Source organism: Gamsiella multidivaricata (genome assembly GCF_025024155.1).
Source record: "Gamsiella multidivaricata strain RSA 2152 chromosome Unknown BC939scaffold_23, whole genome shotgun sequence".
NCBI lineage: Eukaryota > Fungi > Mortierellomycota > Mortierellomycetes > Mortierellales > Mortierellaceae > Gamsiella > Gamsiella multidivaricata.
This window is the reverse complement of record NW_026251731.1, coordinates 221,144-243,223: the sequence shown is the minus strand read 5'-3', so window position 1 is coordinate 243,223 and position 22,080 is coordinate 221,144. Positions and strand designations below refer to the sequence as shown.

Sequence of the window (22,080 nt, the reverse complement as noted above, 5' to 3'; positions counted from 1 at the left end):
ATACATTATGCTTGGTTGTTTCTTTTTGTTCTATATATCTTACCTGGAAGGGGCAGAAGAGGGTTGCTTGTCGAGATCGGGGAGAGAAGCATGGTTTTTGCTTGTTTTTTTTTTTATAGAAAGGAGATGCGGTGTGCTGAAATAGAGGGAGGACCGTAGGTTCAGGCTCGAATGTTCGTAGGTTTTGAAGGAGTTGCTTCTCTTGCTCAGTAAAGGTGAAATCAAAAGCGCGTTTCTTGAATATCCGGGGTGATCGACTGTCTTGAGAAATGCACTCCAGGGCAGCTAGCGGTCTGCGAAGAAGAGAGAAGCGATGAAGAGGAAGGTGTCTGGCGAGTAGAGTTGGTAGCTGAAGCCGAGGGTGTTAGGAATAGTCGAGTGAGGGGAAGGAAGGCGAGGGGATTTATACGGCTGCGAATCCCGACTTTCAGGTCTGTTAGGGGACGCTTGCAGAGTACAAAAAAAACCAGCCTAGTTTCTGAAAGGAAAGGTGCGCCTTATTGAAAAATACAGGTACCATCATCACCCCACCTCCCTTCTCCCGCTCCTTTCCCCTCCCCAATCCTTGGACCATGCTGCCCAGAAGAAACTACACTTATTGTCCTGTTTGTTGGGTCTATGGACAATGAGCGAATGTTCATGCTCGACATTCAATACGTCTACATCCACATGACTTCTTCCAGCGCATAATATCCACACACACATATCCACAACCCTGGCTGTTTGAAAAAATGAATTCTTAATTTCAACGCGAACGGCAGCATGGCAGCATGTGGGAAAAGAGCGGCGATTATCTTCAATCGGGGTAAGAACAGGGGGCATGCAGAATCATCTAGAAATCCTTACGGCTACAAATAGTCTAGTATACGAACACAACGCAGCTCAATTAACACACATCATCTTTCTACGGACCGGTAGAAGGAGCCCTTGCATCGGAAAAAAAAAATACATTAGAGCGGACGATGGAGTTCCATATAAAATATGAGCACGCACCATGGTCCGACCCAATCTATTGTGGATCCACGTTATGTGACATGCTTAGACCTCGTCACTTTACTCCCAGATATCGATTGTTCATTCACTGCCCAGATGGCCTAGATTTTCATGTCAATGACTGTAGATCCACCGGGGCAATATAAGATTATGGGCCCCTAAAGCACATGTACGAATATGAGGGAATAAAGATGATCAGCGTTGCTCTATAAGGATCACAGCGATAGTAAGCCTTGTAAAGGACTGCAAGAAGGAAATAAGGGGAGGGGAAAGGATATAGAAGAAGGAGGTGGGGGGAGAAGCCAAAAGGGATCGCCATCTTTAAGGACTGGATGTGGATAACCGAAGGAACACGGAACATGGTCTCCGGGAGACCTTATTCCGTTCACAAAGCTACCGGCAGACCCTGAACCATGCCCTGTTGATCGACCAACTCTGCCTGAGAACTGATCCGATTTCCACGAGCGGCCCTTCATCAGCGGATAAAGAGATATGGGACTCGATTACTAAGGGGAGTTCGAGCTATCTGATTGCATCTCCCTGCTTCCTCTCCCACGCACCCTTCCACTAGTCCCGCTTCTCCCTCTCTCTCGTTCTCTCTTTGTTACTTTTTACGCTAAAATGTCATGCTAAAGTATGCCCCTCCTTCCCCTCCCTCCTTCGCCTTTGTTATCAACATACGTCCACGCTAATTGTTTTCGCCTGTGGAAACTGCAAGATTAAAGCTCTTAGGCAGCATTCCATGATAGATGAAAGATGGAAGATGGCGAATGAGGACGGGGGGAGGTTATGTACACGGACCACCCTTTAAAAAAAAGTGTAGCACAGAGGACCTATAAAACGCGAAACATGCAGAAGCTGAAGAATGTAGTCTGATAGGTGCAATCACAGGGAGGGAGGGAGCATGTGCAGATCTCCACGCGAGAACAATGAAAACTGCAGATCGAGTGTTCATTTACAATTGTCGTTATCTGAGCTATCTATGTTATCTGTTGCCGTTTGGGTTGTCGTTGTCGTTGTCGATTCCTATCTCGTTGCTTTTTTCTCAGAGTAACATGCCCCTTTGTTTTAGACCTTTTTTTTTTTTTTTTTTTTTTTTTTCATTGTTGTTGCCATGGTATCGATGACAGCATGCAGGAAGGCTCCTCTCCATATTTCTTGGTAGCCCCTTGTGTTCAGCCATTTTGTTTCTTCAGAGAAGAAATAAGCAGCTAATACATCAGCTTAATGTCGTACAGCTTTGCTTCTTTTTCAAACATTACAGATGAGTTTTGATAGAAATAGTCGCACATCTTTTGCTTTATTAATATTATTATTATCGACAAACTCTTAACCATGCCTAGGCAATTGAACCTCGTCTTCGTCCTGGTCATCAAGATCATCGCCATCTAAATACCCGCTATGATCAAACAACACATCGTGGTCATCTAACAAATGCTGCTGCTGCTGTTGCTGCGAGCCCTCTACCAGCTCGATCCTATCTCTGAACGATCCTATAGAGCTGGCAAGAGTCGTGCCTCCAACACTCGGGCTTCGTCCCGGCCGATTAATCGCCGTCTTTGGTGCGTACTGTCCAGCCCCAGGCTTGCCATAACCCGATAAAGATCCAGCTGATGATGGAACTCCTCGATTATGCCCACCGCCAAGGCTGCCTCCACGCATACCTTCATGACCAAAGCTAGGACTGTGACCATTACCGTATCCGTGTCCATTTGCATGCTGATCCTGTCGCTGGTTATTTCCTGACGACCACCATTGTCTCGGCGACCAGTCCGAGTCCCCCTCGCTTCTGCGATATCCTCCACCAGGGACCTCCATCTCATCCTCCTCTTCGTCCAATGCCTCGGTCCTTGTGATGTACTTCAAGAGATCCTTGATCGTGATCAGTCCAACAAGCTTGCCCTGGTGCTCGATCAGGATCACGCGAGGCCCCATCTTCTTGAAGAACTCCATAACGGTCTCCAGAGGCAGTTTTGGGTGTACAGCAATCGGCGTCTGGTCAATGAATGGCCCAAAGTCCACATAGTTGGTCTCGCTCTCGCTTCTCTCCCCGGTACCAACGCCTCCTGCAGAGTCCATATTGCCTCCAGAATGAAAGCTCCTGGGTCGCATCGAGGACGCCACATCTTGATCCAAACCGCCCATCCCGCTCACAGTGCTCTGGTCCATATGCTGCCGTGACTCCATGCTTCCAGGCCGGAAAAAGCAATGCGCCATCGGAGAGACGTTCCGGGTTCGTTTGGCCTTGTCGATCACATATCGAAGCTCGGACCGTCCAATGTATCCAATCAATGTTCGTGAGGTTGAGTCCTCCACGACCGGGAATCCTTGATAGTTGGTGTCCGCCAGCAGCCTTTCAACACGGTCCAGACGAGTACCCGACGCAGGCAAGACTGTGACGTCCTTCTGCATCACTTGTCCGACTGCAATGCCAAAGATATGCTCTTCCTTGTCCAGAAACGGGTATCCGTTCAACCGAATGTACCGATCTGCGATACCTCCTCTTCCAAAGTAATCGCCCACAGTCTTGGTCACCATCAGCGTGATCATTGTAGGTAGGATATAGTTCAGGGCACCGGTCAATTCGAACATGATTACAACCACGCAAACGGTCAACCGCATAACACCTCCCAGTGCTGCTGCCGCGCCCAAAAAAGCATACGTGCCAGGTGTGATGCATGGCACATCCGGCTTGCAGCTCGAGAACAAAAAGAATCCTGGGTATGCTACTTGAGCCGCTCTGACAATCAATCCAAGCATTCGCCCAAACAAAGCTCCGATTGCCATGGACGGGACAAAAATTCCTGCAGGGACCTTGGCGCCATAGGAAATGGTACATGTGACGACACGCATGACAAGGGCAAAGAACAAAAGCGCAACCATCTTCCATGTGTTTTCTGGCTTGCAAAGTCCCATGTAATCCTCTGATCCCTCGCACTCACGGAAAAGAATGTTCATCGACTCTGCCATATCGATTTTCATAAAGATGTTCCAGTAAGCGAATGTGCAGGTCAAGAACGCCAAACTTGCAGCCTCAATCACTCCGTAGTCGGCAAGATATCGTTTCCTGACTTGCTGCACCTTGAGATTGTACTTAATGATCATCGCTCCATATAATCCCTATATGACCAGTAAAAGAGAAAAAGAAACAACAATAGTGTTACTGAGCGTCCTAACTTTTCACATCGTCCAGAACATCACAAGTCATGTATGCAACAACGTACCCCAAAGGTGCCGAGGAGAACAAAAAAGATAATTTCGAAAAAGTGCCAATCCCTGTCATACGAAACCTGGAACATGACCAGCTTGCCCGTGCGATATGGGTTCATTGTTTGAAGTGTCGCTGTCGCAACCAACGCACAAAAGAAACTCCTCCACATGGTCTTTGCTGGAAAGTGGTTACTCATTTCCTAATATTCAATAAACAATTCATGCGTTAATTTTTTTAAAATAAGAACAGCGGAGCAAAGTTGTGCCAAAACAAAATCCGCAAGGTACCTCAAAGGAGAAGAGAACGCCTCCGATGGGTGCTCCGAACGCAACAGCGACTCCAGCTGCAGCCGACGCAGAGATAATCTCTCTTGATTTAGCGCGGCTCCTCTGATACTTTGGAAACAGTCGTGAAACGACATGTCCTGCACAACACGCAATGTGGATCGATGGTCCCTCCTTTCCGACACTCAGATTTGCAGCCACTGACATAGCGAGCCCCAGACTCTTAATGATGAGCGTCCAGCCTCCCAGATATCCCTTCATGATGAACCCAGCTATGAAGGCAAACAGCGTAGGAGGAGCAGCCGTGTCAGTTCAGAAGTTTAGTCCGCCGAGTCATAGTTTGAACTCGCAATGGGTCCGTCTGATGCGTTACCTAGAATGCATTTGATCTCTGAAATACCCGATCCTGCGGCATAACGAGCGTACCGTTTGACGAGGAAAGCAGCAGAGGCTGCGAACGAGGTCTATCGCGCGATTAGAGATATCCAGTTAGGTACATGCCGTCGATGTGTAGGAAGCAGTTTGTGGACGAACATGCGGCACGTACTGCGAAGACGAGATAGAAGACGTAATCGATGATAGCAAACCCGCTCCACGCGCTCCAGTCTTCACAGTATCCATCTATGCGCAATTGAAACGAAGAAGGAAAAGGCTGATTTTAGTATACACAATGTACCCCGCGAAACGCATGCCCTTTGTACTCATTGCTTGAGTAAAGCAATTACCTTCTGATTCGACGCCCCAACAGCAGAACTTTTGATTCAACCACCAGGCATAGCTGCAGTGTCCCAGTTTGATATCCGAAAGCCACTCTGTGCAGATCGCAATAAATGCCGCATTCAGACCAATGACCACTCCTAGTAGGTATCAAAAGACAGTTGTCGCGTAAGAATGCGTGCAATGGCGGCACCTAGTCTTCAACCATGCTACCCAGTTCTCAGTAATAGTCGCGCAGAACATTACAAGTCCGTACCAACAAGGGAAACGACCACCCAAGCCTGTCCAGCCTCGTAAGATTCGTAAAGATAAGATGTCCACGAATTATTCCCCTCTGATATCTTTGTCGTTTGCCGATATCGTTCCCGAACTGCATCCTGGACCCAATCTAATGAGATCATGTAATTCAAAATGATATATTTGTTAGCCATAGAAAGATATTGCATCGCGAGGCGGCAGTTGAGACGCGTGTACTCAATGACACCAGTACCTATTGTCGTGAAGTCCTCGTATTGTTTGACCTCCTGCAGCGCCTTTTCATATCCTGTGGGCTCATTAAACAAATCTGGATGCAGGGGTGCCGGGAATCTGTCCAGGAAGCTCTGAAAACTATTATTCATCCATGCGACAGTATAGCCAAACAGAATGCCAAGCAGTTAGCAACACTTCAAAAATCAGGGATAATAGAAGCTTCTTTCATGAGCATGTCCGACCAAGCTCTGTTCGTCACCGTTATTCAGAGCCGGCAGCTGGCCTGACATAGTACCTGTTAAGACCAGGAAGTCCTTCATGTGGGCCTTGAGATTGCATGATATAGCCGTTGTTTTATATTGTACAAATTGAATAAGATAAAAGGTGAAGTAAAAAGCTGCCTAGTGGATGAGAGATCGAGCGAGACGCAATGAATGTTGAGCTCTAGGAAGCATGAATGAGGCCCGATGTCTGTCATAAAAGGATTGAATGCGAAGACGTGCAGAATGGGCGCGGTGTTGGTTTGAACGGGGCAGGAGCCTAAACTTGATACATTAAGGGGCATTAAACAGAGATATTTTGGCGAGCGTGGTTCTGGACTTCGCCCAAGGCATTGAGCTCCATGCAGATGCGCTCCAGAATATAGGAAGCTCCATCCATGGTCTCCTCGCAGCAAAGTGACAGATCTGTTTCCTGATTATCTTCCGATATCGCGCTCACAGAACCCTGTATTTTGTGCTTGCCCTAACGCGTTCAAACCATGTTAGTACTTGTGATGAAGAGGAGCTGAAGACGAACAAAGTCCAATAGAGGGAGTCAAGCAACAGATATTTACCTGTAATGGGCTCAAAGATAATCCCATTCCAACTTTGATGCCTTTGGTTGCGGGGACCTTCAGGATCTGTCGAAGAGACGTAGTCGTCATTCGGACAATATGACCAGAAACTGGCTCCGTGGTTTCCTCGTCAGATTTCCATTCAATAGCGCACTAGTGACATAATGCCCAGAGATATGCATCGTAAAAATCATGAGTATCAATTTCTGCTATGCCTCATGGGATATTCATGCGGACAAAAATAAACGTATGAAGCCATACCTGATCGATAAGATACACGCAGCACTCATGCTTCTTGAACAATTGCTTGCCCGTTCCTGGGCTCCTGAAGCTTGCCTCGACCAAGATAATCCATTCGTCAAAGTTCTCCAAATTCAATTCAAATACATCCACATATCTCATTCCTGGCAGAAGAATGTTCGATGATGGTATAGATGAAGGCTGTGGTGGTTCCTCTGATGTTGGTTCATGAGGTTGGCGGTAGATTGTGTCCGGCATTGCCTTCGATTCTTTTCGTCCCCTACAAATATTTGAAAGAGGCAAACATAAATGAATGTTCTTTGAAAATTCTAAAAACTTCTTTCCATCGCTGAGGATGGGAACATTCTTTAGTAAAATACCTCTTTATGGTCGACATATTGCTGGAGAGGAGTATTGCGCGCGAGTTATGCGAGACTTCGAACTTTCTCTCTTCGTTGTTGTCTTTGCCTATCCTTATCTTTCCTGTGATAGCGGGAATAGGAAATTGGCTTTTGTTCTCGGTCGTGAGAACAAGCAATGGCTTGTCCGTTCGATCATCGCGCTCGACACTGGAGCCTATAGATAAAGAAGGGACGGCAAAAGTCAGGACACGACGAAGAAGAGCAAAATGTTCCGCAGATGTAAATGGCATTGTTTACTCACATATACTCAAACTGCTGACGAGAAACAGCTCCATCATGCTACTCATCGTCTGTGTCATCTCCATGCTCTGTTTGAGCTGGTTGGCCATCGACTAGTTGGTTAAGAGGAATATGATTGAGAGTTGTCATGAGCGGCTAGGGTATGGTCATTGAGCGATAGTCAGTTGGCGCCAATTAACTGTATACCTGATAGGCATTTCCAAGTGAGCCCTGCATCCCCTGAACGCTGCTTGCAAGAAGCGAGACCATGGTAGACCTAGGCGGCATCGTTTAGGTAAATTGAGATATGAGCTCCGAGGTCCAGTCGACGTTGCTTCAATTTGCGCTGAATCACTGATGAGCCTTACGACCTACATCTCAGATGGAATCGTTGAAGCAGATCCTGTCTCTGTTGCCTCCTGTGCTGCCTCTGGCTGGTTGTCCTCTTTCTTGTCTGGCTCCATTGCCTACTGTTGTCGCGTGGATACTTGGTGGATACGGAGGTCTTTTTTTGCCGCCAAAATGAAGCGCACACACACTCTTGAATGAAAAACAAGATCACTGTCACAGAAACGCTTCTTTTTGTTCTGAACACCCTCCCTCCGCCTAACCTTCATTAACTTCAGGACCAGCGCGATGAGCACGTTTCCAGCATCAACGATCAAAGTACGCCGACATAAAACGCCTTACCTATGTAGCTTCATGGAATACAGCCGTCCTTAGTCAGGAAACGAATGGACTTTGCTTATTGACCCTTGAAAACGATCGATGAAACGTTGTAGGACATTGCAGAGTCGGTCGGCATCCCAAACCTCAAGGATGATGTTGCCGTATCGCTCGCTCAGGATGTTGAATATCGCATCCATGAGATTGTTCAGGAAGCCATGAAGTTTATGCGCCACGGCAAAAGGACCAAACTCACAGTGGACGATATCAACAATGCCCTACGCGTCAGAAATGTCGAAGTAAGGATCATAATCATCTACAGTTTCGTGTTTGCTGCATGAAGTATCTTATATGAGTTTACTAAGCATTATTACCTATCTATGCTGTGAATGTAGCCACTGTATGGATTCAGCTCTGCGGACCCAACGCGATTCAGGAGAACCACCGCAGGAACAGGGGCTACTGGCACTAGCGAGATCTTTTTCGTTGAGGACGAAGAGCTCGATTTCGAAACAATCCTCAGCGCACCTCTTCCCAAAGTCCCACTTGACGTTACCTACACCGGTATGATACTCATCCATCAGCGGAAAAAGTGCTTTTTTATTCCGGTCTCAGGAGACAGAATAATAGGCGTCAATTACTCATGACTTTATTATACGTTTACTATCCCTTTAGCGCATTGGTTGGCCATTGAAGGTGTGCAGCCAGCGATTCCTCAGAATCCAACACCTTCAGATGCCAAGTCGGAACTTTTACACAAGCGCGTCAAACTCGATCCTACAACACAGCCTGTCATTCCAGGAATCAAACCAGGCCCAACCAGTGCCAGCAACTCCAGTGCCATCAACAACAGCGGCATCAATAATAACAACAATAATAACAATAGCAGCAACGGTGCAGAGATCAAGCCATTGGTCAAGCATGTGCTTTCGAAGGAGTTACAGATGTACTACGAAAGGATCACAAGTGCTGTGTTGAGTCCGGATGAGGTGCTCAGGGCAACAGCCATCAGCAGTTTGCAGAACGATCCAGGTCTGCACCAGCTGCTGCCCTATTTTGTCCAACTTGTTGCTGAGAAGGTAATGAATACACGAATACAGTTCTACACGGATCTCATTTGATATGAAACTACACGGATGCTAACGCCATATACCTCTTACATCTTACGTGTAGGTCACACAAAATACAAGGAACCTGCCTGTGCTCTTCTCGATGATGGCTATGGTTCGCGCATTGCTGGATAACGACAACTTGTTTATTGAGCCATATGTAAGCGGCCAGCTTTTTTGGTTTTGTTTTTTGTTTTCGCTTATTAATCTCCTGCAATCACCCATGTATTAATTCAACGTTTTATCCTCTGTAGCTGCATCAACTCATGCCGCCTATTTTGACCTGCGTTGTCGGAAGGCGCCTCGGTGACCCCACCACACTATCTGCTCCAAACGAAGATCACTGGTCATTACGCTCAACAGCCACGGACATTGTTCTGTTGATCTGCGAAAAGTATGGTTCTTCGTACCATACACTCCAACCTCGTGTTACCCGCACATTGTTGCGAGCATTCATGGATCCCGAGAAACCACTTACAACGCATTATGGCGCGATCCTGGGACTTTCTAAGATGGGCAACGAGGCGTTCAAGACGCTGGTGGTCCCGAATCTGAAAACGTATTCGCATGTGATCGAGCCCGAGCTGGGACTGGATTATCATGAAGATGAAACGTTGATGGAGGTTGAGCAGCATTTGGAAAGTTCGGTGGCGATTAAGAAGGATGAAGCGGCACATTGCCTTGAAGCACTTTTGGTATGTGATGAAACTTGTAACGTCGGTTGACAGGAAATCGATTGAGGATGCTAAAACATAGCCGCGATACACTTTTTTTGTAGACTGGGCTTCTATCACTCATCAAGAACGAGGCTGCCAAGGCCAGCGGATCTGCCAAGGCTGTGGTGTCGACCGATGATGTGCGTGAACCTCTTACGCAGGCCATTGGTCCATTGCTGGCGACAGCTGTGCTCCGGGAAGAGGGGATCGAGCGGTATCTGCAGGGTATTGTAGTGGTGATTGAAAACTGTTAATAAACGTGGCATGAGATTGTGTGTAGTAAAAAGAACTATCTGGCATTTTTTTTTGGTTTCTTCATTTTCGACTCGTGTGGCCCAGGCGTTGTGTGTTGTCGTACGAACGAATGCATAAATCCACAAGAGTGTGCCACATTTACCAGTTTTTTTATTAGATGGAATATGTGCATGCAGGTTCAGGTACAGCTCAAATTAGATCAGATCAGATCGGAGCCAGTTGCCAGCTGCCAGCTAGGTGTCTCTCATTCGTTGTTGCACTTGGTGCAGTGTGCTCCACATTGAGTACATAGCAGATCGCCATTAGGATTAACTTGAGCAAAGGAAGTTTGTTTGAGAGCCAGGGAGGGGGGGTTGGATATCGCGGGAATGAAGGGGAGGAACTGAAGGGAGTGTCCAGGTGCTGGAGGGATCTCATTGGTCTTCCGCAAGGTTGCCACACAAATGCATACACGAGCGCAATCGACAAATTTAAATTTTAAGTCGCATTCTGTGTTGTCCTTTCTCGTCCCGACACGTCAACAAAGGGGTCGTATCGGCCAATCAGCAGCTGCCATATCAATTTCGGTGCCTGCTACAGCTGAGTGGCTGTTTCTGTCCTTGCACAAACACACATTTCTATGGTCTTCTGCCATATTTAACTTACAAAGTACTCAGTACAAAGTCGTACAGTACACGTACAGTACGCGCTTGCCTCTGTCGTCGTTCGGTATATATTCTCATCTGCTTTCCCTCATCTCTCTTTTCTTCTTTTCATCATCACTTCCCCTTCTCCCTCCCATCCTCATACTCACCTCTCTCCTTCCATACCAGAATGTCAAAGTTCAGCAAGAGCGTTATCGCTCTGTTCACTCTGGCATTGGTCTGCTTGGTCGCCCTCACGACCGTCAAGGCCGATGCTGACGAGACCCGCGAATCCTATGGCACCGTCATCGGTATCGGTAAGTACTACCTCTTCCTCTCTTTCCCCTCTATGCCTTTATTTGCCCCGTCTATCTCATTCATTGTCATCGATCGAACGAAAAAAAAAAACTCGAATCGTGGAAAGCAACCTCAGGAATAGATCAACATCATGATAAGCGTGTCATCCTTCAGCTTTTTCAACAATCCTCCCTCCCTCCCCCCAAAAAAAAGATCTATATGCTGCTGTTTATCCAGATGAAATTACGACAGCCGATCTGCCTTGATTCTCAACGGCGCGATCTACCGCAAAGTGTTTGCAGAAGACAGCAACTCTTCATGAAAATGAAACCTGATCAGATCCCTAACGACGTCCTCTCATATTGCATTGAATACTCACTTCCCAATAGATCTCGGAACCACCTACTCTTGCGTCGGTGTCTACAAGAACGGACGTGTTGAAATTATTGCCAACGACCAGGGTCACCGTATCACCCCCTCCTATGTCGCCTTTACCGAGGACGAGCGTCTTGTCGGAGACGCCGCCAAGAACCAGTACGCCGCCAACCCCACCAACACTATCTTCGACGCCAAGCGTATGATCGGTCGCCGTTTCGATGACAAGGATGTCCAGCAGGATCTTAAGCACTTCCCCTTCAAGGTCAAGTCCAAGTCCGGCGCCCCCGTCATCGAGGTTAACGTCAAGGGTGAGCCCAAGACCTTTACCCCTGAGGAGATTTCCGCCATGGTTCTCGGCAAGATGAAGGAGATCGCTGAGGCCTACCTCTCCAAGAAGGTCACCCACGCCGTCGTCACCGTCCCCGCCTACTTTAACGACGCTCAGCGCCAGGCCACCAAGGATGCCGGTGCCATCGCCGGTTTGAACGTCCTCCGTATCGTCAATGAGCCCACCGCCGCCGCTATCGCCTATGGTTTGGACAAGAAGGAGGGTGAGCGCACCATTCTGGTCTACGATCTCGGTGGTGGTACCTTTGATGTCTCTCTCTTGTCGATCGATGATGGTGTTTTCGAAGTCCTCGCCACCTCTGGTGATACCCACTTGGGAGGAGAGGATTTCGATCAGCGCGTCATTGAGCACTTTGTCAAGCAGTACAAGAAGAAGAACAGCAAGGACATCACCAAGGACCTCAAGACTATGGGCAAGCTTAAGCGCGAGGTCGAGAAGGCTAAGCGTACTCTTTCCTCCCAGATGTCTGTCCGTATCGAGATCGATTCTTTCCATGATGGTGAGGACTTCTCCGAGACCCTGACCCGCGCCAAGTTCGAGGAACTCAACATGGATCTGTTCAAGCGCACCGTCAAGCCCGTCGAGCAGGTCCTCAAGGATGCTGGTCTCGAGAAGAAGGATATCCACGACATTGTCCTTGTTGGTGGTTCGACCCGTATCCCCAAGGTCATCTCCTTGATCGAGGATTTCTTTGGTGGCAAGAAGGCTTCCAAGGGTATCAACCCTGATGAGGCTGTTGCCTATGGTGCCGCTGTCCAGGGTGGTGTCCTCTCTGGCGAGTCTTCCGCCGATTCCCTCCTTTTGTTGGATGTTAACCCCTTGACCCTCGGAATCGAGACCACTGGAGGTGTCATGACCAAGCTCATCCCCCGCAACACCGGCATTCCCACCAAGAAGTCCCAGATCTTCTCGACCGCCGCCGACAACCAGCAGACTGTCTTGATCCAGGTCTTTGAGGGAGAGCGTGCCATGACCAAGGATAACAACCAGCTCGGCAAGTTCGAGTTGACCAACATTCCCCCAGCCCCTCGTGGTGTCCCCCAGATCGAGGTCACCTTCGAGATCGACGCCAACGGTATCTTGCGTGTTTCTGCCTCGGACAAGGGCACTGGCAAGACCGAGACCATTACCATTACCAACGACAAGGGCCGTCTTACGGACGAGGAGATTGAGCGCATGGTTAAGGAGGCTGAGCAGTTCGCCAACGAGGATCAGGTCATCAAGGAGCGCATTGAGTCCAAGAACGTTCTTGAGAACTACCTCTACTCTGTCAAGAACCAGGTCAACGATGAAGCCCAGTTGGGTGCCAAGATCGATGCCGAGGATAAGAAGACCATTTTGGAGGAAGTCAACAAGAAGATCTCGTGGCTCGAGTCCGAGGGCACGACTGCCTCGAAGGAGGAGCTGGATGAGAAGAAGGAGGAGGTTGAGGCCATTGTCAACCCCATCACCTCCAAGCTCTACGGCTCTGCCGGTGGCTCTGGCCCCGCCCCCAGCGAGGAGATGCCCAACCACGATGAGCTGTAAACATCTTCGTCTGCATTTGCCGCTCATTCTTCATTTGTTTTCTTTCGTAAAATAATATACATTTGAAAAGGAATCGCTCTGCTTTGTATAGTATCAACCACACTCTTACAGAAATAAATAAAAAAAAAAAATACAAAACTTTTGCATTTAAAGGATAGCAAAGTCTATTCTTTGATTGCACATTATTTTGAAGATCGAGATGAAAGGAGTTTATTGCAAAAAGGTCTACAACGGCTGTCAAAAGGTCTATGATGATGTTACAACTTGGAATATCTCAACAGGTCTGCGACAGGGTACGGAGCCCTGCTCAGTTCCAGTCCAGCCTTGAACCCGATCACGTCCTCAATCAGCACATTTCCCTCTCTCAACTTGGCCGGCTCCTCACCCTCGTCTGCAACGACTGGGGGGACCTTTTGGGAGCGCAGGTGTACCGACAACTTCTTAGCCTTATGGGCCGAAGGCAAGATCGAGGTCGCAAAGAAATCCCTCGTCATATCCAAGGTCGTCCGCCGCATCTCCTCAACCTCATCCTGAATCTCGTCAAAGTCATAGTAACCCGAGACGATCTGTCCCCAGTACCGATAGGTTTCCTGTCTCAGGTTCTTGTCCTTCTCGAGCTTCTTCTGGATCAGCGAGTTCACCTGCTTCTCATACTCCTCTGTCGTCATCTCGTCCAAGTAGCTCTTCATCCTCGACTCCAAGAAGTGTTCGATCCGGCTTTCGAGATGCACGGGATCGCGTTCCGACTGCAGGATGAACCGGAGTCCAATCGCACCAGTCTGCTTGCGCACTCCGCTGAAGACCAAGTAACCCAGCTGCTCCTTCGTCCGGAGCTGGTTGAAGCAGGGCTCGTTGATGATCTGCGCCATGATCTGGATGCGCGCTCGGCTCTGCGTGCTGATCGCGTCCTCGATCTGGAGATAGTATTCGACTCCAGAATTGACGTTGTTGGGGTCCGGCACATCGCGCTTATAAACAGCCTTGCAGTTCTCGGGCAAGATATGCGAACGTTGCGAGAGCAGCTCCGAGGGGACAAGCGTCTTGGGCGAAAGTCCCTCCTCAATAATCGTCCCCGCATTGAGTGCTTCAGCGGCGGCCATGTTTCCATGGATAAGTCCCTCGATATGAAGACGGGAAAGAAGGGCCGGGTAGAACACCTGGATGTCCTCGGGAGTGAGGTCCTTGAGCTCCGCCAACTTTTCTTCCTGAGTCCACAGCTTCTCCTGGGTCAGGTACGACATGTAGTACATCGCGTGCTGATGGGGCGCCTCCAGCTTGAAATTCTTGTACATCCTCTCCATCTGGTCCTGGATTAGACGGAATCGGTCAGGCTGGATCTCAAGGTTCTTCATCTTCTCAACCACCTTCTGCAGCAGCACATGGGCCTTGTCGTTGTATCCTTCGACGCTCAGGATCATACCCTCGACGGTCGTGTCAAGCGAGTACGAGAGTCCTGCCAAATCAGCATCGTACGAATACTCGTTCAGGGCATCCTTGAGAAGGCTGACGTAGAGCTGGGTCTTGACGTTGTTGCTGGGTGAGGAGTAAGACAGAGGCGACCTGAGTTGGAAGTACATGCTGACCTTGGGGACCCAGAAGACATCGTCCTTCTTATGCCAGATCCTCGTCAGAGGAGTGTGCTTTAACAAGACTGGGGTCTTGAGAGGTGTTGCCGTAGGAACCTTGTTGGTCTCAAAGTTCTCCGGAATGAAGTCGTTCGGCACTGGAAGATGCAGTTCGGGGTTGGGTTCGAGATGTTGAAGTTTCTGGCGACACAAGCAAAATATGGGAAATGAGGTTTAGGGATGGTCACTGCATCACACTCTGTACTGGAGCAGATAAAGTATGCTTGACTTTGAATACGAATAATAATAATAAAATAAGACTCACCTCCAAGAGGGTAGAAGACACCTGCTCGACATGGTACTCTGTGCCATACCACTTCTCAGTCTCATCGAAAGCCCCGCCAGGTACAATGGACGCGTCTTGCGTGACCAGATGGCTCTTCCAGTTATCGATCTTGAGAGAGTTGATGCACTCCATGATCATGTTGGGATCTGAGTCGCGGATCAAGTATGAGCCCGAGAGAACCCACTCGGGTGCATATCCACGCTGCATGACGCCGGCCAGGCGGGAGGAGTACCCAGCAGCGGGCGACTTTTCCTTAAACCTGAACGACGTGGCCGCCAAAGATGAGATCTGTTGTAAAAGTGGAAGAAAAAACCTATTAGGAATTGAGCTTTGCCTTCAATAAAAATAAAATTGAAAAAAAAAAAAAAGATAAACACACTGCGACGTTCAGACATGTACCTCATCCCAGATGTAAGGCCGGATACCTTCATGACGAAGCATCTGGATATACTGGAATATGATGAGGGTAACATCTTCGTAGTGCGCAAGGCCCTCCTTGGTGAGGTCAACCGTGATCTTGAAGAATTCGAACCCAATCCCCCCATGCGAAGTGCCAGCGGACAAATTGTTGGCCCAACCCTTCTTCTTCAGCAGAGACAAAATAGATCCGCTTCCCTCGTGCCCAATGGCATGGGTGAGGTAACGAGCTGGGTGGATTGTGTAGTATGGATATTGGTCTGGGAAAGGAAACTTGATTTCTAATGACCTAAAATCCTTGACAGGCTTGACATAGGTCGTCCTCTAAAGTAAAATGTTGTTATAGAAAATAGACATCAGCAAAAGCCGGCTTAGAGCAATAAAGTTCCTATTCCATATACGCATAATGGCATACCAAAAGCTCCTTGGCCGTCCATGGGGGGTTAGTGCTGGCAGGGGGTTTGATACCAAGGTTCTTGATCGCTGAAAACTTTTCAGTGGCCCACTCTGCAAGTTGATCCAGTGGTTCTAATATCAAACAAAAGGAAGATAAAATAGTCTGGTTAGTATTCAATGTTGACACCACAGTTCCGTAATCCGCTGAGTAAACTCTTTTGTTTCGTTGTTCATTGTTACCTCGACCAAGGATGACCAACTTCATAATGTTGGCAGAATAATACTTTGAATGGAATTTGATTAACTCGTCACGTACATCGATCCCCTCACGGCCGGGTGCGTCCTGCAGCGTCTCCAGATTGCCAGTTCCAAACTGACTGTAAGGGTGATCGGGGCTCGAAAGGTTTTTCTCGAGCTGAAAGAGTCGCCAGCTATCACTTTGCAGGTTCTTCTTGTGCTCCGAGTCCACGGCGCGCAACTCACGATCCTTACAGTTCTCACTGAACGCAGGCGAAATAAAGAACTGGGCAAAGCGATCCAATGCGCCCTCGAGATAGGCGTGACCGACCTCAAAGTAGTAATTGGTGTTGTCGAGACCTGTGAAGGCGTTTGAACTTCCAGAGTGCTTGGACAAGAACTCGCTGTACTCGTTTTCTTTGGGATACTTGGCGGTTCCCATGAAGAGCAGGTGCTCCAAGAAATGCGCCAATCCTTGCAAGTTTTTCTGAGTAAAAAGGGGCATGCGTGAGTAATTCTATCCAGCATAGGAGGGCCGGAAGACGGGCCCGGCACGGGCTGAGGAGCCTCCTCACCAATGCTCTAAAAAGATCAAATGGGCGTAGATCAAATGTAAAAGAACTTACAGGATCGCTCAAGTGACCAACATGGACATCCAATGCTGCGGCGGACTTATCGACGTTGGGGTCCTGGATGAGAAGTACCTCCAGATCGTTGTTGAGTCGGATCAATCGATACTGACGATCGTCATTGAGGGACTTTTCAATTGGTTTTGTAAAGTCGGCATAGGTTCCCTTCTCACTGAGGACGTACCCCTCTGGGAGGACTTGGTTCGCTGCTGCTGTTGCTGCTGCCATTGAGGAAGTAGTTGAGAATCGAGCGAGAACGGAGGGAGATCTAATTGTGAACAGAGTCTGGGAGTTGTTCCGTAGAAAGAATGCGGCGCTAGTAAAGAGTAAAAAGGACCAATTGCAGTTCCACAACATGACATTCCCCGAGGACCAGGGTTGTGGAGGAGGTGTGCAAGAGGGTCAAGAAGGCCTGATCAGTCGATATTTGAGTGCGGTGCACAGACGTGAGATAATTGCATATTGTTATATTCGCATGTATGGCATGTTAGTGCCTACCTTGAAGTGAGAGAGATAGGACGGGAATGGAATTGGGCAAGAGGAGTTGAGGCACGGAAGACGGTTTTAAAGAAGGAAGATCGGCCAGTAGAATGCAAGGAAGAAGTAGAAGAAAGGAATGTCCAGTGGAATGTTGCTCTGCAGGTGGCGGGCAGTGGCAACATGGACAAGGACCAGGTGACAGGAGTGTGGATGCCGAATGGGATGGAGTATGTTTGTGTTAATGTATGGATGTATGGATGTAAAAACGGAAAAAAAAAAAATCACGCTTAGAAAGAAAGTGGTGTGCCAACGTGCATTACGCGTGCCAAATGTGTGTATACGTGCAGCCGAATGTCGCACAAATTCCCTCCAACTGCGCAACAGCCTAAACCACATACCACGGATACCATGAAAAACTTCAAGCGAAACAACTAAACAATAAGAACGGTCGTTTGAACAATGACATCGCCTTCATTCCAATTGCATAGCAACGGAGTCCATTCCCTGGTTTATTATTGCTGTTGTTACATCTGGAATGATACCGACTTCTTGCCTGAGGATGCATTGGCCTCGGCTTCCTGTTCTGCTGCCCTGTGCTTCGACTCCTTGCGCTTCTCTGTCTTTTTCCGCTTGATCTCCTCAATCTTCTCTTCGATTAGCGCCTTCTTCGCCTTTTCTTTCTCAGCCTGCTTCTGCTCCTTTGCACTCAATTTGGACTTGATCTTGCCCTGGGGGTTATTTGATTATTATTAAAGAAAAAAGTGCACGTACGTTAGGTGAGAGACCACAGAAATGAGTATCAGTGATCAGTTCGGTAAACTACAAAAGAGCTGCTGGGTCCACATCATACCATTTGTGCTTGCTTGGCCTGCGCGCGCTCTTCTTCTTTTCCTGCCACCTGATCAATAATACTCAGCATCGCGTTCTACATGAACACAGTAGTGAAGGTTATTATTAGCAACAGTGTAGTTTTTCCCGGAGCGCATTGCTCTTTGTCCATGGTCTACAGTTGTTTACAATAACATGGATACGTACGGTATCTGCAAAGACTTTGCCCTTCTTTCCACTTGGTTTCTTGGTCTTTTTTCTGTAGCCCTTCTTTCCCTTGCCAATTGGCTCCTGCTCTGCTCCTTCATCTTCGTCGTCGTCGCTATCTGATTCGTGCTCAGCCAAGACATGATGTCCATTATCCTCTCCCTGATCTTGTGTGTCTTCGCCATCCAGGTCAGATTGATCCTCGTCTTCATCGTCATGGTCAATATCCTGCTCTTCATTCTCCAAATCTCCTTCAGAATCGTATGCTGCTGCTGATGGTGCCGTTGCCTTGTGCTCTTTGCTAGGCCTTGAAGGTCTTGTCGCTTTGCGCTGGTCCTTCTTCGAGGGTGTGGTAGCAGCTTTCTGGGCCTGGACAGCAGCTAGTTTGACCTTCTTGGCCCTCCTCCTGGTGGAAACGGGCTGTCCTGTCTGGAACTTGCGTTTGGTCTCGGCAGGCATGTATGTTAATGAGTGATGGAGGAATGGTCAAGGCTCTGCAGCACTTTTTTTTTTTTTGTATAGCCTTGTATAAACATGATGAGAAAAGCAGTCGGCAGAGAGTGGGTCTCTCAGCTGATCAGGAAGAATGTGTGCGCAACAAAATTGATGCAAGCTTTTCAAACCTTCATCACCACCTTGCCCGATTGCTCTACCCGTTTTCACCAGCAGGACAACAATACGCGGACACACGGACAACCAAACACACACAGAAGATTAACGTAATCCTGATGGTAATAAGATTACACGGAATCGCAGAGGATCAAGGACAACACAACTGATGCGATCGACTACCAGAAGAATAAAAGGCTGATGCTTCCTCTCTCATTCCTTTGAAACTATTTTACGTTGGCGTACACCTCAGAGCCATACAATCCTTCTCATTCAAAAGACGCAAGCCGCGTCCAGCAAAACATATATCGAATGCGACTCTGTTGCCAAAGCTATGGACGGTAAGGGAAAGGACGACGTTTTACAGCAACGACATTTGTTATCGGCATCCATGATCAAGGTGTACTAACGAGGATAACACTAATGTCTCTCCGCTTTAAAAATAACAGAGATCATCGCGATGTATGAGGATCATTTGAAGGTACCGAGAAGACAGCCGCACAATGGACAGCAACGAAGCAATTGATCGGCAAAACAGCACCCCAGCATACTCAGGCTTTCGCGTGACAGCACTCTAACCTAGATTTGCTTGTCTCTCGCGATTATATCAATAGAAAAAGTTTCCTCACAAGGAGAGAATCGAGTTTGATGTCAATGAAGTCCTGGAGATGGTCTTCAACCTCCCGGATTGTGCTGCCTTAGTGTAAGCACTCGACAGCACTTTGTTTCTTTTGAACCTGCATCGGGAACTAAGAAATGTGCCAGGGCACATATATTGACCGATCAACCTCTCTGTATTCTCATAGTTTGGATCATAAGACATCTTCCTATATCCCACACGACAAGTCCTGGATTCAGAAACAGGTTGTTGTCAGAGCACAGTCAAGGGCGCGGTAGAATGTGTTTGCATGGCGTAGCATGGACTACTACCCTCTCGGAAACGAATTGTCATTTGGACAATACCACCAATGGCGAAACGATGCAAGTCTCTTCCCAGATACCTTTGCACAGCTACTACTACCATCTGTAGGCCATCAATGAAAAATAGAGCGAGCGGGGCTGCATTAAATAACCACACAATAACGAATAATAATAAAATCGAGGACCAAGTGTGTCTTGCTTACCGCTTGTATGCGACCAAGGCTGCAATAGAGGGATTGTCGAAGAACTCCAGGTTAAAGTCGTAGCACTCTACGTACATCTTACTCTTGACTCGCAGCTTGAGAAAGATCATAAAAAGAAGTGTCCTCAACCAGCCCATTGGTTCCGCTGCCACTGTCACTTGAGGCTAGTGTCTAGTAGGGCTCTCCTGGAATCTAGGCTTTTAACATGCCTCTGTCCCGATCTAAAGGGCTGATTGGACGTCTTAGAATGTTTTAACTACTGTACCTGTATAATACCCTTCCTATTCTAGGTTTGGTAAGCGATATGCATGCGTGGTCTTTTGCATAGGAGTATTTATTCAAACGACTAGGTGATATGGTGGACACGTTCTTCTTTTTTATAACATGTAGACAGCGCCAAATAGTGCCAAGGCCATCGCCATCACACTAGCACTCTGGCCCGATCCATTTCCCACTGCCGCCGAGATATTTTTCGTGGACTTGGTTACCATGACAGACTTACTATCCGTAGGGAGTGGATTTGGCGGAGCAGCGGGATTAATGGTAGATTCCTTTGTCGCAGGCTCTGGTGCATCACCCTCCTGTGGCATCTGTAACGGCTCGTCGACATTGCTCTTGCTTGATCGTGGATCTCCCGCAGCGACAATCTCAAAGTAATGCGAATACGTGTCCAAATCACCCTCATGTGTCAGTCGAATGGTATAGTCCTTAGCTGGCACCACCGTTGCGGGAATTGTCCACTGGAAAGAATTGAGGTCAAAGTCAACCGCAGTCTCGAGGACTGCAATTTCGTGTAGGTCCTCGGGAGGCCCCTGCATCAGGCGGATATCGACAGGCGTCATGGGCTTGAGAGTCTTAGCGAAGATAGGATCTGGGTTGGGTACCCAGCTAATGGCATAGTCGCGGTCATGCTCCCAGACACTGGCGCCGAAAGGCTGAACCAGCCAGAGGGGACTAGCAGTATCGCGAGGTGGATCGGAGTTGGAGGAAGTAGAATCCGGGACAACCTGCTTATTATCCTTCTTGCCCGCATCTCCATTCTCACCGACACCCGTATCTACGCCTCCTGTCGTCTTGCGCGCATCGTTCTCTTCCTTTTCCTGCCCACCATTCATCTTCTTCTCGTCTTTCTTGGTTTCAACATCCTTCTCGCTGCTGTCGCTATTCTCCCTCTGTCCCTGCCCATTCTTGTATTCTGCTCCCTCTACATTATTCTCGTTAGCTTCTTTGTGACGCTCGCTTTTATGACCGACGCTATGGTCCTTGTTGGGGTTCCCATTTTCTCCATCCCGATGCGCCTCCACAGAATGCTCTTTATGCGGAGGTTTACTAGCTTGCTTCTCACGGCGCATCGCCGCCAAAGGCCTTCCACGCATCTGTGCCATAACTGTGACACCAACATCCGGAGCCGCGCGCCTCTGGATCGCTGCACGGTTAACGGTGTCGAGAGTCGATTTCTTGCCAGCTAGGACTGTGGAGGCAGCCAGGCACAGGACGGCGGAAGTGGTGATGATCTTCATAGGGATTTTTGTCGAACTGTGTTTGTTAAAATATGGTGTAAGGTGTAGGACGAGGTCTAGGAAGGTAAAGATGCGTGCTGTAGAGCGATGTAGCCCGTCAATGCTGTATTTACTGAGGGATGCAGCTGTAAACGGTCTAGTTTATATATCCAACATATCTCATATACCCCTCGTGCGCTTGACACCACACCGTTGCTGGACCGGTAGCTAGTCAGCTTGGTTGAAATCAAAATCGCACGAATCTATGGTCGTATTGCATCTTGGTTTTGTCTCATAAAAGCCGTTGCGAATTAGACTAGAAGAAAAGAAAGGGATGCGTCGCGTCGCGTTCTATACTAAATTGTCCTAAGGTTCCAGCCAATCAGGGCACGATCATGAAGATGCACAGCCTCGCCTATCGGCCCTTCAAT

At 48.2% G+C, this 22,080-nt stretch overlaps 8 protein-coding genes across 8 annotated transcripts; 3 read left to right on the top strand and 5 right to left on the bottom strand.

The window, feature by feature from the left end:
• Positions 1-2,322: 2,322 nt before the first annotated feature.
• BC939DRAFT_502001 (chloride channel) lies at positions 2,323-6,015 on the bottom strand (the record flags this gene model as incomplete). The annotated part of the gene is made up of 9 exons (XM_051560234.1): positions 2,323-4,113; positions 4,218-4,403; positions 4,492-4,760; positions 4,862-4,952; positions 5,036-5,109; positions 5,214-5,345; positions 5,462-5,593; positions 5,696-5,814; positions 5,972-6,015. 9 exons carry the CDS (start codon positions 6,013-6,015, stop codon positions 2,323-2,325), a joined length of 2,838 nt encoding a protein of 945 aa, XP_051413550.1.
• Positions 6,016-6,240: 225 nt separating this feature from the next.
• On the bottom strand, positions 6,241-7,856 carry BC939DRAFT_502000 (uncharacterized protein; the record flags this gene model as incomplete). The annotated part of the gene is made up of 7 exons (XM_051560233.1): positions 6,241-6,420; positions 6,512-6,664; positions 6,773-7,031; positions 7,132-7,327; positions 7,421-7,505; positions 7,600-7,669; positions 7,768-7,856. 7 exons carry the CDS (start codon positions 7,854-7,856, stop codon positions 6,241-6,243), a joined length of 1,032 nt encoding a protein of 343 aa, XP_051413549.1.
• Positions 7,857-7,894: 38 nt separating this feature from the next.
• BC939DRAFT_447606 (uncharacterized protein) lies at positions 7,895-10,231 on the top strand. The gene is made up of 7 exons (XM_051555121.1): positions 7,895-8,058; positions 8,175-8,357; positions 8,454-8,622; positions 8,734-9,137; positions 9,232-9,327; positions 9,422-9,862; positions 9,946-10,231. The coding sequence occupies exons 1-7, from the start codon at positions 8,029-8,031 to the stop codon at positions 10,135-10,137; spliced, it is 1,515 nt and encodes a 504-aa protein (XP_051413548.1). The 5' UTR covers positions 7,895-8,028; the 3' UTR covers positions 10,138-10,231.
• A 579-nt stretch (positions 10,232-10,810) lies between these two features.
• Positions 10,811-13,510, top strand: BC939DRAFT_447598 (putative Hsp70 chaperone BiP/Kar2). The gene is made up of 2 exons (XM_051555120.1): positions 10,811-11,078; positions 11,448-13,510. The coding sequence occupies exons 1-2, from the start codon at positions 10,952-10,954 to the stop codon at positions 13,310-13,312; spliced, it is 1,992 nt and encodes a 663-aa protein (XP_051413547.1). The 5' UTR covers positions 10,811-10,951; the 3' UTR covers positions 13,313-13,510.
• Positions 13,511-13,569: 59 nt separating this feature from the next.
• BC939DRAFT_395630 (Metalloenzyme, LuxS/M16 peptidase-like protein) lies at positions 13,570-17,130 on the bottom strand (the record flags this gene model as incomplete). The annotated part of the gene is made up of 6 exons (XM_051552240.1): positions 13,570-15,078; positions 15,203-15,511; positions 15,623-15,964; positions 16,056-16,168; positions 16,277-16,760; positions 16,900-17,130. 6 exons carry the CDS (start codon positions 17,128-17,130, stop codon positions 13,570-13,572), a joined length of 2,988 nt encoding a protein of 995 aa, XP_051413546.1.
• A 719-nt stretch (positions 17,131-17,849) lies between these two features.
• On the bottom strand, positions 17,850-18,990 carry BC939DRAFT_447595 (uncharacterized protein). The gene is made up of 3 exons (XM_051555119.1): positions 18,418-18,990; positions 18,233-18,307; positions 17,850-18,110 (listed from the first exon to the last, which is right to left on the bottom strand). Exons 1-3 carry the CDS (start codon positions 18,874-18,876, stop codon positions 17,907-17,909), a joined length of 738 nt encoding a protein of 245 aa, XP_051413545.1. The 5' UTR covers positions 18,877-18,990; the 3' UTR covers positions 17,850-17,906.
• BC939DRAFT_447594 (enhancer of rudimentary) lies at positions 18,970-20,165 on the top strand. Its single transcript, XM_051555118.1, has 5 exons — positions 18,970-19,148; positions 19,280-19,367; positions 19,476-19,507; positions 19,641-19,729; positions 19,833-20,165. The coding sequence occupies exons 1-5, from the start codon at positions 19,146-19,148 to the stop codon at positions 19,921-19,923; spliced, it is 303 nt and encodes a 100-aa protein (XP_051413544.1). The 5' UTR covers positions 18,970-19,145; the 3' UTR covers positions 19,924-20,165.
• A 296-nt stretch (positions 20,166-20,461) lies between these two features.
• BC939DRAFT_447593 (uncharacterized protein) lies at positions 20,462-21,777 on the bottom strand. The gene has a single exon (XM_051555117.1). It carries the CDS (start codon positions 21,668-21,670, stop codon positions 20,528-20,530), a length of 1,143 nt encoding a protein of 380 aa, XP_051413543.1. The 5' UTR covers positions 21,671-21,777; the 3' UTR covers positions 20,462-20,527.
• Between the last annotated feature and the right edge of the window lie 303 nt (positions 21,778-22,080).

Coding starts and splice junctions, on each gene's coding strand:
- BC939DRAFT_447606 (XM_051555121.1), top strand. CDS start 8,029: ATGAGCACGTTTCCAGCATCAACGATCAAA. Junction 9,138..9,231: donor TCCAACTTGTTGCTGAGAAG/GTAATGAATACA, acceptor TCTTACGTGTAG/GTCACACAAAATACAAGGAA. Junction 9,863..9,945: donor ATTGCCTTGAAGCACTTTTG/GTATGTGATGAA, acceptor CTTTTTTTGTAG/ACTGGGCTTCTATCACTCAT.
- BC939DRAFT_447598 (XM_051555120.1), top strand. CDS start 10,952: ATGTCAAAGTTCAGCAAGAGCGTTATCGCTCTGTTCACTCTGGCATTG. Junction 11,079..11,447: donor TGGCACCGTCATCGGTATCG/GTAAGTACTACC, acceptor ACTTCCCAATAG/ATCTCGGAACCACCTACTCT.
- BC939DRAFT_447595 (XM_051555119.1), bottom strand. CDS start 18,876: ATGCCTGCCGAGACCAAACGCAAGTTCCAGACAGGACAGCCCGTTTCC. Junction 18,308..18,417: donor GCAAAGTCTTTGCAGATACC/GTACGTATCCAT, acceptor GTGTTCATGTAG/AACGCGATGCTGAGTATTAT. Junction 18,111..18,232: donor AGGCCAAGCAAGCACAAATG/GTATGATGTGGA, acceptor AATAACCCCCAG/GGCAAGATCAAGTCCAAATT.
- BC939DRAFT_447594 (XM_051555118.1), top strand. Junction 19,508..19,640: donor TGTATGAGGATCATTTGAAG/GTACCGAGAAGA, acceptor TTATATCAATAG/AAAAAGTTTCCTCACAAGGA. Junction 19,730..19,832: donor CCGGATTGTGCTGCCTTAGT/GTAAGCACTCGA, acceptor GTATTCTCATAG/TTTGGATCATAAGACATCTT.
- BC939DRAFT_447593 (XM_051555117.1), bottom strand. CDS start 21,670: ATGAAGATCATCACCACTTCCGCCGTCCTGTGCCTGGCTGCCTCCACA.